Source organism: Homarus americanus, unplaced genomic scaffold, assembly GCF_018991925.1.
Source record: "Homarus americanus isolate GMGI-L3 unplaced genomic scaffold, GMGI_Hamer_2.0 scaffold44060, whole genome shotgun sequence".
Classification (NCBI taxonomy): Eukaryota; Metazoa; Arthropoda; class Malacostraca; order Decapoda; family Nephropidae; genus Homarus; species Homarus americanus.
In genome coordinates this window covers 5,026,385-5,039,596 of record NW_024756871.1, presented here as the reverse complement: position 1 = coordinate 5,039,596, position 13,212 = coordinate 5,026,385, and the positions used below count along the sequence as shown (strand labels likewise).

The following is a 13,212-nucleotide window of genomic DNA, read 5'->3' as shown; positions in this document are numbered from 1 at the left end:
GTAACACTGGGAAGTATAAATATGATGAGAAATATAACACTGGGAAGTATAACATGATGAGAAATATAACACTGGGAAGTATAACATGTTGATAAATATAACACTGGGAAATGTAATATGATGAGAAATATATCACTGGGAAGTATAACATGATGAGAAATATAACACTGGGAAATATAACATGATGAGAAATATAACACTAGGAAGTATAACAGTATGAGAAATTTAACTCAGGGAAATATAACATGATGGGAAATATAACACTGGGAAACCTAACCTAACCTAACCTAACTATAAAGAGCATCATGATCCTTTTGTCTGGCATTACTCTTCCTTTATTGACTTATGAATGCTAAAGAGACAGACACCCTAAAGCTACTTAACATGTCATGGAAAGATGCGCGCTGGGAATAACAAGTAATGGCAGAAGAAAAGAAAAAAAAGCGAATGGGTGAGATTTTCCAACTGGGAGTATGTAGATGATGTCACTTAGGGGTGAAGGTGTTGTTGGGGTGTAGAGGGTCCTCTCTCTGTACGGGGATCTTGGGAGAAGGAACGACCGCCTCCCTCACCCCTCACAACACAACAAACACACACTTATGTACTTTGGAATATATAAAGTGTGTGTGTGTGTGTGTGTGTGTGTGTGTGTGTGTGTGTGTGTGTGTGAACATTCGTCCTGTAACGATGAGAAATTTGTGAAGTATTTGAGGTATTTTTGTGGTTTGTTCAGTTTAGAGCTGAGCTGAGTAGTTAGTAGTTGAATATTCCCTGGTGTTGACCTGTAAGCTGAGTATCCGCGGCAGTTGACTGCTGAGTGTGGTATTCGCTGATGAAGTCGATATTTTTCATATTTACATCCGAAAACAATTCAAATCTCAGTTGATACACCATAATTATCTTATAAAAATTGTGCTTGTTCACGCGCCCGGGGCACCCTGAGTTCACCCATATATATATATATATATATATATATATATATATATATATATATATATATATATATATATATATATATATATATATATATATATATATATATATATATATATATATATATATATATATATGAAGCACACTTTGATTTAAGTTGTTGGACGCAGTATTAGTTGTGCCCGTGGGGGGTTGGCAGGGGCCTAGCGTGAAAATATTGCCAATATTTTATTGGATGTCCGCCAGCAATGTTATGTTGTTTATCATCGCGCCTCACCCAGTTGTGTCGTATATCATGGTCCGTCAGCCGGTGGTGCAGTATATCATCCTGCGTCAACAAGGACCATTGTGGTGTTTATCATCGTAACTCGGGCAGCGGCTTTTTATTTTATAAATTATCATCGGCAGCCGATGGCACTGGGTGTTACGTCATCGTACGCCAGCCAGTGTGTAGTGCACGTCGCCCGCACGTGCGCCTGCAGTATTGGTTTATAACATTGTACACTAGGCAGTGGTATGTTGTTGTGCATAATCGTACATGTGGCAGCACCACCTCTTTGTGCATCATCGTACAGTAACCAGCTGTACGTCGTTGTGCATCATCGTACAGTGACCAGCTGTACGTCGTTGTGCATCATCGTACAGTAACCAGCTGTACGTCGTTGTGCATCATCGTACAGTAACCAGCTGTACGTCGTTGTGCATCATCGTACAGTAACCAGCTATACGTCGTTGTGCATCATCGTACAGTAACCAGCTGTACGCCGTTGTGCATCATCATACAGTAACCAGCTGTACGTCATTGTGCATCATCGTACAGTAACCAGCTGTACGTCGTTGTGCATCATCGTACAGTAACCAGCTGTACGTCGTTGTGCATTATCGTACAGTAACCAGCTGTACGTCGTTGTGCATTATCGTTGTAACCAAGTGCACGTACTGGCTCGTACGTCGTTGTGCATCATCGTACAGTAACCAGCTGTACGTCGTTGTGCATCATCGTACAGTGACCAGCTGTACGTCGTTGTGCATCATCGTACAGTAACCAGCTGTACGTCGTTGTGCATCATCGTACAGTAACCAGCTGTACGTCGTTGTGCATCATCGTACAGTAACCAGCTATACGTCGTTGTGCATCATCGTACAGTAACCAGCTGTACGCCGTTGTGCATCATCATACAGTAACCAGCTGTACGTCGTTGTGCATCATCGTACAGTAACCAGCTGTACGTCGTTGTGCATCATCGTACATCGGCCTCTTGGTATTGTTTACATGATGAAGTTGTCTAACCTGAATCTTATTTTTCACTCGACCACGAAACAAGAAGTGAGGCAAAACACAGCTGATTGTTGAGAGTTTATTATGCCTTACCTCGCTGGCTCTTAACTTATTGAGTTACAACACATTTCTTTTATTCGCTATTCTCTCTTTACCTCCACGTGCCACCAGGTCCACATTATTTAACTGAACTTTTGTCTGTTTTATGTTGATTTGTTTTAAGTGTAGAATGTTATGTATGTTTGTCCAATATGTGTTTATGTATGTGTATGTTAATATGTATATGTGCGTTTGTTTGTGTCGATGTTAGATAAAGGTACAATACATGTTCAGGTATAGTTAGTAATACAGGTATAGTCACTCTTGAAGGTGAAGTACTTGTACATTTACAACTACACTTATATAGAGATGAAAGTTCAGCTTCATTAACAAGTACAGATACAGAAACAAGTACAGATACAGAAACAAGTACAGGTACAGAAACAAGCACAGATATAGAAACAAGTACAGATACAGAAACAAGTACAGATACAGAAACAAGTACAGATACAGAAACAAGTACATACACAGATATTTCAGAATGAGAATAGAACACAAACTTTACCTGGGATTAGTGTGTCAATACCTCATCTTGTACGCTAAGAAAAGTGAAAGCCAGCTCCTTAGGCACAACGGCCCATAAGAGACATTGTGGGTACAGCTTACTACTACTGTCCACTAAGCCTTCGGTATACAAGGAGGAACCATGTCCGACACTGCACTTGACCACCTCCACTTCCCCAACTGTGAAGGTAGATGTACATTGTTGGGCGGACGGGGGCTTGGGCGACCGCTGTACCAACTCGGCAGCTGTGTGTGTGTGTGTGTGTGTGTGTCCCTATTTATGGATAGTACAGGTGATAAAAAAAACAAGACAAAACAGGTAGAGGTGTTTAATAATTATAATGATGTTCCTCAAAGGCAGCAGCAGCAACACCACACGGAGCTCCCCCTGGCGGTGGTGAGGTGAAACTGTCTAGTAATTAACCCATCTTCGTCTTGGAATTAGAAACTTTAAATACCAGTAACATAGACAATGCTCTAAGCGAATTTATAATCACTTTATTGTTTTCCATAATTATAAGACGCTTATTATTTACACACACACACACACACACACACACACACACACACACACACACACACACACACACACACACTAAAATATCTACCATTGGAGAAAATATAAAATAATCTAACCAATTTCTCTTGGTGTTTACAAAGGTATTCATATATCCCTGCGTCTAATACTTACAACAACAGCCTTAAGAAACAACTAAGAGGCAAGAAAATAGATAAATTAAACCTCCATACACTTCAACCACGGACAGAGATAACCTGAGCTAAATGAAATTGTATAGGTAGATTATCTCTTTAAAACCCGCTGTTGTGAATACACCTTGTGAGTGTCTGTGTGTGTAGGGGCGAGATGCTCACACCGTCGTTCTCTCATTCACCTTCACACCGCCGCCGCCGGGAACAAGTGCCTCAAAGGGGGTCTGCCTAGTGTGGTGCCTTGTACGGCGGTGCGAGTGTGGCCGTTCAAGTGGGGCCATTCATCCAGGTGGCCGCAGGTGTGTGTGTTTCATCACTGCCTCCATAATGACACTGGCTCTACCTGGCCGTCTCTCTCTCTCTCTCTCTCTCTCTCTCTCTCTCTCTCTCTCTCTCTCTTTCTCTCTCTCTCTCTCTCTCTCTCTCTCATATTTAAGCCTTTCTTTAATTGTCATAGCATTAACTCATAAATACTCATTCAGATTATTATTGTTATTTTATTATTATTATTATTATTATTATTATTATTATTATTATTATTATTATTATTATTATTATTATTATTATTATTATTATTATTATTATTATTATTATTATTATTATTATTATTATTATTATTATTATTATTAGCATCATTATAAACACCATTCACTAGTCATTCCACATTCATATTCCACACAGAATGCTCACCATTACTAAGTACCTGTCTGGCGTCACTGCTACTGTGAAGGTCGGTGGTGAGGGTGTAAGGGAGAAGGTGAGGGTGTGAGGAAGAAGGTGAGGGTGTGAGGGAGGAGATGAGGGTGTGAGGGAGGAGATGAGGGTGTGAGGGAGGAGATGAAGGTGTGAGGGAGGAGGTGAGGGTGTGAGGGAGGAGGTGAGGGTGTGAGAGATGAGGGTGTGTGAGGAGGGTGAGGTGTGAGGTGTGAGGCTGTGAGGGGGAGGTGAGGGTGTGAGGGAGGAAGGTGGGGCGAGGAGGGTGAGGTGTGTGAGGAGGAGGGAGGTGAGGGGTGTGAGGGAGAGGTGGGGCTGTGAGGGAGGAGATGAGGGTGTGAGAGGAGGTGAGGGGTGTGAGGTGGCTGGTTTGGAAGATTTCTAATGAACATCTCCTACCAAGTCTGTGTGTGTGTGTGTGTGTGTGTGTGTGTGTGTGTGTGTGTGTGTGTGTGTGTGTGTGTGTGTGTGCGTGTGTGTGTCGTCATCAAGGCTTACATGATCAATGACAGCCAGCAGTTGTAGTAGTGACACTCACACAGTTACTCCAAGTTAAATTATAACAGTCAGCCAAAGTTCACCCACGTCCGTCACTTTCTTAACCATTAGTGAATATACCCCATCACCTCATAGTTACCACATGACTCAAGGCACATACCACATATCTACGCTCCATCACCTCATAGTTAACACTTGACTCAATGCACATACCACATATCTACGCCCCATCACATACCACATATCTACACCCATCACCTCATAGTTACCACATGATTCAATGCACATACCACATATCTACGTCCCATCACCTCATAGTTAACACCTGACTCAATGCACATACCACATATCTACGCCCCATCACCTCATAGTTAACACATGACTCAATGCACATACCACATATCTACGTCCCATCACCTCATAGTTAACACCTGACTCAATGCACATACCACATACCTTCCTCCCATCACCTCATAGTTAACACATGACTCAAGGCACATACCACATATCTACGCATCAGCGACGTCTCAATAATCATTTATTTATGTGTACACATTAAAAGTGTACGAAAGAGAACCGCGATACCTGGTCAGTTGCTTTACATGTACATAACTTTCATCAGTGGAGAGTCGAGGCTAGAATGACCTCTTGCGTTTCCAGGTCAAATCTGTGAATATAGATACGTTTCCTCACCGTGCCGTCGCTCCCAGGGGCCAACTACTGTGCCTGGCAGGTAGTCCTACTCTTGAATTATCCAGTACGTGTCAAAATCGAACGTATGGATGATAATATGAGCGGAAAAAATTGCAAATTGTACACCGTATATGGCTGCGTGGCCAGGGTGCCGGGCATGGGTTGGGAGGGTGGGAGGGCAGGCGAGGGTTCAGTGGGCTGAAGTCCTGCGTCGAGGTAGTACGTGTGTCTCACTCCTCCCCAGCCTCCACGCTCGCCTCCCTTACACACCTGCACAACACACATGTGAGTCGCTTCTCCTGATCAACTTTTTTTGAAGCTGAAAGCAAGTTGGATTTATATACAACGTTGATACTGAAGGAGTTCATTTTAATTTTTAGAATTTGTTTTATAGTTTGAGCGAAGATAAGATGATATTTGTCATTAATTTGGAATTTTGCTATTGCGAAGATCACGTCTCAGACATGTATATCATCGTCTCCTTTACTACAGGTTATTTAAACACGACTTCTCTCATGTTGCAGATGACCCGACAGTGTTGAGACTAACGCGAGAGATATAACTGGTGCACCGACAGTCACAGTGAAGTGCTGAACATAAGTTACCCAGTGTGTCGTAGTTGTTGACTCATATTTATTCTTGAGGAAAAAACTTGTGAACAGAAAAATGGCCAAAATAGAAAAACCAGTGAGAGCGCAGGAGGGTGAGAACGATGTGGTGGACGACAATAATAACAATAACAACAAAGAACAAAATGATGTTCAGAATAACAAGACACCGGGGACTTCCGGCCTCAAGTACCAACTCCGCCCGCGATCTGTTCACCCGCGGCGTCGCTGTGACAGCGAGTGGAGCATCCAGGATACACTGCGGCACAAGCAACGGCCGCCTCCACTGTCTAGGTACCGCAGGAAGACAGCTAACGCTCGGGAAAGATACCGCATGCGGCAGATCAACACGGCCTTCGAGAGCCTGCGTGGTGTGTTACCGTCGTGGGTGTGTAGTCGGCGCGCCGCCTCAGAGATGACGAAGATCACCACGCTGAGGCTGGCTTCTGCCTACATCAGGTCCCTGCAAGACATCCTTGACGGTAACGCCCACCAGGACACTTGTTCTTGGGTACTCTCTAGCATCCTGCAGGACGCCTCCAACCTTCAGGAGCCTCAACCAGACCTCTGCCCTGGAAGCCCCACCAAGACTCATCAGTCTATCGCTCACACGTCACCAGACTCTGATTTTGTGTCTTTCTTGTGTACTTCCTCAGACTCTGGCGTCTTCCAGGACAGTATGGAGTCCCTCTCCTACCTGTCACCCATGTCAGAGACGGAGGCTGTGGCACTGCTGCTGGGGACTGATCCTCAGTCACGATCATGGACTGAGGGTCACCACTCCCCGCTGGTGTCGTGATCCCTTACGAAGTAGACCATGGCACTCCTGCTAGGGACTGAACATGGGCCGAGTTCACCACTGATGTTGTGATGCCCTAGACCTAAGACCGCGACCATCCTACCCAAGTGGTAGGTTGACCATCACCAATACTCGCTGGTGTAGTGTATCATGCGACGCAGGTCCGGGGCACTCCTGCTGCTGACTAAACCTCCTTCTGGACGTTAGGCCGCTGGTCACTACTCCTGCTGGTGTGCAGACGAAGGGCGGATCTCTCCGTCTATAAAGTGACATGTGATAATACAGATGAACTATTTTTAAAATAGATAATATTTCGCATAAGTGAAACTCTCGTTAATAATTGGTGGGGGAGTGTGTGGTGTTGACACTGCCCGGGCTCGTGAACCTATCGAGAATGACTTAAGGAAAGATAGTCAATAGAAAGTGCAAAATATAATTATATATTCATATATATATATATACATATATAAAGAGTAGCTATCATAAGATTAGCGTTAGCTGTTTCTTCTATGAGTAGAATTTTTCTTAAAAAAAAATCTTTGTACAGTACATTGACCTGGGCGTCAAGTGTTCATCTCAGATCACCTGTTAAGCCAACCAGTGCCATCAATAGTGATATTACCACTTGTTCAACACAAGTGATGAACGCTGAGACATAAATCACAGTAAACGATAACTTATGAATAAGTGATACGTGATAATTCAAGACAAATGATGACGTCTATTACTATTGAGTTTAATTTAAATGATCTGTTATCAAGATTCACTACATCGCACGATACTGCGGGTCGACATAGCATGTTTCCCCATCACTGATTCCCTAAGAGCTTGACAATTGACCATCATTAAGTTGATCTTAATATGATCCCAGCTGGTGTTTTAACTACCTGTGTAAGTTTTGATCCCAAATGGAGTATTCTGACCTAGCTGGTGTATTGTCCACACCCTACACACACACACACACACACACACACACACACACACACACACACACACACACACATACCCTGGGTTTGTGTTTACACCCGCAGTATAAGTGTACATTCTGTATATCTGTGTAGCTGTAGGAATAATTACTTAAAATACTCTTCCAAGGTTGTCCTATCGAGCGAATCTGTTATCAGTTTTCCTCGTCGAGCTAAGCTATTGTTAGTTACCTATCATGTAAGCCCACTGTTAGTTAACCTGCCGAGTAAACCCACTGTAACTTTATCTGCTATGTAAATCTACCTGTAAGTTTACCTACGGAGCGTCTAATTGTTAGTTAACGCACTGAACAAATCCCCCGCAAGCTTATATACGGAGCGAATCTACCACTAATTTGCATACGGTGAAGATCTACCATGAGTTTACATACGGTGAATATCTACCACTAATTTGCATACAGAGCAAATTCACTGCTAGATTACATACGATGCATATCTAACACTACTCTATCTGCCTTGCAAATCTTCCTTGAGCCTTCAGTACCTAAGCTTCCCATATCTCCTTCAGCACCTTTAAATTTCTCCAAGTAATAGCGTTCCTCATAAGACAACTCCAGACAGGAACATTCTATTTTATTCAACTTTAAACCATAAATGAAGAGTATTATGAAAAATAGAGTAGTATTATTTAGACAATTTTTAAGGATTTTGATTCGGTAAATATGTAAATTGAATAGTAATTTATTATTAAAAGGTTTGAATTTTATTTAATGAGATTCCGTGAAAAATGTCTCCTTAAAAATGTAATAATTCGTTTCATTTTAGTTATTAATACAATGATAGGATTAATGATAAGAATTTAATTGAGAAATAATGAGGAATAGTGGAGATTTATCGACCCAAAAAATCTCTCGGAAATAAGAGATACTATAATTTTTGAGACTACCGTCGAGAGATGTAGCCAGGATTGGGAGATAGTAGAGCTTACTTAGAGATATTACCTGTAACACCGAGAGATATACTATGACTTAAGAGACGTGTTAGCATGAGCGAGAGATAACATGACAGAAAGACACACTATAGCCTGACCGTAAGACAATGAAAGACACACTATAGCCTGACCGTAAGACAATAAAAGACACACTATAGCCTGACCGTAAGACAATAAAAGACACACTATAGCCTGACTGTAAGACAATAAAAGACACACTATAGCCTGACCGTAAGACAATAAGAGACACACTATAGCCTGACCGTAAGACAATAAAAGACACACTATAGCCTGACCGTAAGACAATAAGACACACTATAAGTAAGACAATAAAAGACACACTATAGCCTGACCGTAAGACAATAAAAGACACGCTATAGCCTGACCGTAAGACAATAAAAGACACACTATAGCCTGACCGTAAGACAATAAAAGACATACTATAGCCTGACCGTAAGACAATAAAAGACACACTATAGCCTGACCGTAAGACAATAAAAGACATAATATAGCCTGACCGTAAGACAATAAAAGACATAATATAGCCTGACCGTAAGACAATAAAAGACACACTATAGCCTGACCGTAAGACAATAAAAGACACACTATAGCCTGACCGTAAGACAATAAAAGACATAATATAGCCTGAACCGTAAGACAAATTAAAACACAATATAGCCTTATCGTAGGCAATATAATTCTGTCAGACATAACATATTGTATCTTGATCAGTTGAAATAATATGGCGTGAATGAGACACTATAGAGCAAGGCCGTGAGACATGATATAGCATGAGAGACTAAAGACATATTGTAGCATAAATGAGAAATATTACACCATGATCGAGAGAAATGATAGAACATGGCCATGATACATATAGTAATATAGCTTTATAGCCATAATATGTTCGTTGAGACATTAAATAACAATAGTGAGAGACATTACATAACATTCCTTAATTAAATGACGTCGTTATATTTAAAATAGGATGATATTTTATTGATATATTCTAGAGCCATATTATATACTTTAACCGAGAGACAATATGGCTAAAACAAATGGTAAAATACAGAAATACATATTATAGCATCTCCGGGACATAGTGTAATTTAACGTGATAATATAACTTCCACCGTCAGACATATTATGACCTAAAGACAATATAAATCTTGGCCGAATAATAATTTATACCACTTAAAATATAGCTTGACCAAACAACCTAATATAACAACATCATAAGTTGGGCCATGTAATATAATTTTAAAGAGGTATAGTTCAACCTGGCCATAACCGGTGTCATAAAATGTCCCACAGGTATAATATAACTTTATAGAGACCTAATATAGCCTGGCCTTGGGTATATTACTAGGTGGCTGAGAGATAATAAATGAGGGAGGTAACGAAGGTGAGATAGTCCGTCTTTTCCCTCTGATAATCTAGTCAGTTCGCGCGCCTCACACCCTCACCTGCCTTCATACTGTGAGGTTCCCGAGATACATACACACAGACACAGTCACACGCGTACATACATACATACACACACACATATATATATTCACACGCGCATACACATAATTGTTCACCTATACACGCTTATATACATACATACATACATACATACATACATACATACATACATACAGTGCTCTGAGGTGACGACACAACATAGCCTTATACGTAACTCTACAAATAAGCTTCTTGTTTAGTATTATTATTATTATTGTTTATTTTTATTTATTTTTTTATTTTTATTTAAGTAATTTCTCTACTGTTTTTTTTTTTTAGGTTTTCATATAAGTGATAATTGTAATGTATATTCTGTAAATAAATCATTGTTTTAAGATCATATTGTATCATATAAGTCGATTTTGTGGGAGGTTTTTTTTCGTGTGATTTTTAGGGTAATATAATTTTCATATCTACAGTACACCAGTTTATGAGTTAGTCGGATCTAAGACTTACGAAGAATTAAACTTTTATTTTAGAATCTAGTTATATCGTGATGGTTGGTCGGCTGTGTGTGTGTGTGTGTGTGTGTGTGTCTACCTGCACGTCACGACTCATCACCCGGTCACACACACACACACACCTATCGTTAAATTCTATCCCTTAACAGAAGAAGATCAGAAAAAACCTTATCATTACTTTAAATTCCCAACAGGTATTTGGCTTCGTATTGACTTCAATGTTTGCGTCGAAGCTTAAAAAAAATGGGTTTAAATCTAACTGCTTTATCACCTCACTATTTAATTGGAATATTTACTATACGATCTTTTGAGAATTTGGGTTTTGTCTTAAGTCATATAATCGATATAGACCCAGAGATGACTGTGTTGTGACGTCAGTGACTTGTGGACCAATAGGATAAGAGCTTACCATAACCCTTATGTATGGCTGTATGTATTATATTTCCGGGTGTATTGTCAAATGTTACTGTAGATTGTGTACTGTATTGTTTGTATATAATGTTGTATTTGTAAATTTTGAGGGTTTCAATATACTGAGTTGTTCAATATAATTCAAATAAAGATTTTTTTTCTTGTAATTGTGTACTTTTAATCCAGAAATTAATAATATATTTATCTTCAATGTTAAACTAAATATATCCATGGATAGAAATGGATAGAAGAAATATATATAGCAACACTAAACCCATGAGAAAATTATATACATCACATTAATTTATATATCACTTAGATAACTTACTCATCTTTAAGTGCAGTAAACACCCTCTTCAAAAAATCATCCTCGCTCCGTATATACCGTGTCAGTCAGGGTAGTAAGGGCGAGGATTTTACTAACTAGGACAGTAAAATGAATGTAGAGTTTTATTGATGTGAAAGATGTTTGGGTTGATGATGCTATTGGGGTCTATATTTTTTTTTTAGCTTTTTTGGATGTTTGTAAATAGAGGAGATGTAAGAAATATTAAGAGAGAGAGAGAGAGAGAGAGAGAGTGAGAGTGAGAGAATTGAAAGGATGGAGACCAAGGAAAAGATGTAATTTTGACAAGAAATAAGGTATTATGGGAGAGCAACCAAACAACACTATAATCTGTATGAAGACAAGACGCCAGGGGCCACAGAAGTGGCTGGGGACCTCCTCTCACCCCCCAACCCTATCCCTCCCCCTCCCTCTCTTCCCCCATCCCCTCTCCCATGCCCCACCCTCTCCCCTTCCCCACCCCGCCCCTCCCTCCCTCATCATGACTAGAACCCTGCCATCAGCACTGTGAGCAGGGGAGGACATAAAAGGCGTGGTTAGAGCCCTCTCCTCCCTCTCCTTCCCTCCTCCTACCCTCCACCACTCAACACCCTCCCCCTTCCTCCCCCCTCCATCCCACCCTACCCTCCACCACTCCAACACCCTCCCCTTCCCTCCCCTCCATCCCCACCTACCCTCCCACCACTCCAACACCCCTCCCCCTTCCTCCCTCCATCCCCACCCTCCACCACTCCTTTTCCTCCCCTTCCCTTCCCCACCTCATCTGACCTCAGGAACTCTGGCTGATAAACGTGACCTGCTGTGACCTAAGCTGCCTCACCTTTCCAGGCCCTGCGGGAACTTGATTATAATGCACTGAAAGTCTCTCTCATCTCTTCTTTCTTCTCCGCCCTCTCGTCTCTCCCTCACCCTCTCCCTCACTCTCCCTCACCCTCTTCCTCACCTACAATCTTCTCGTGGTCTGGAAATAATTTTTTGGAGGAATTGAAGGATTTTGTTTTTTGTTTCGTTTGAGGTTTCAGACAGACAGATATATCGATAGATAGATAGATAGTTAGATAGATAGATAGATAGATAGATAGATTATTTCGAAGGTAGATTGTATTCGATGGTTAAGGAATTAATTTTTCGCGTATTCCCGCGTTAGTCTCTCTCTCTCTCTCTCTCTCTCTCTCTCTCTCTCTCTCTACTCTCATCTCTCTCTCTCTCTCTCTCTCTCTCTCTCTCTCTCGCTTTCTCTCTCTCTCTCTCTCTCTCTCTCTCTCTCTCTCTCTCTCAGAAGAAGAAGAAGAATGAGTTAGTTGGTGTTGATTTTTTGTAATTAGTTGTGTGTGTGTGTGTGTGTGTGTGTGTGTGTCCTTGATAAACTCTACGGGAATACCACATATTCTTCACTCCTATGTGGTTATTCAGTACACACACACACACTCTCTCTCTCTCTCTCTCTCTCTCTCTCTCTCACCTGTGTCACGGCTACCTTGCACCGCCTCCTCACCTGTGTTAAACCATGACAATAACATTAATAATCTGAATAACAACATTACTCCTGAACTGACTCTTGTGTTTATACTGAAGGCGCTAATGTTTGGCAACCTTGAGTAGCTAAAGCGATGGGGATAATCTTATAGGATGGGAATAATAGGTTGATATAGTTAGGTAATTAAGGATGTGGGGCTAATGATAGAGATAACAATAGGTGGAATTAAAGGTAAGGGAACCAGGGAATAGGTAGA

General features: G+C 41.1%; 1 protein-coding gene across 1 annotated transcript; it reads left to right on the top strand.

Annotated features, from left to right (window-relative positions):
* Positions 1 to 5,628: 5,628 nt before the first annotated feature.
* Positions 5,629 to 9,060, top strand: LOC121857006 (helix-loop-helix protein delilah-like). The gene is made up of 2 exons (XM_042352810.1): positions 5,629 to 5,716; positions 5,956 to 9,060. Exon 2 carries the CDS (start codon positions 6,098 to 6,100, stop codon positions 6,836 to 6,838), a length of 741 nt encoding a protein of 246 aa, XP_042208744.1. The 5' UTR covers positions 5,629 to 5,716; positions 5,956 to 6,097; the 3' UTR covers positions 6,839 to 9,060.
* The last annotated feature ends 4,152 nt before the right edge of the window (positions 9,061 to 13,212 follow it).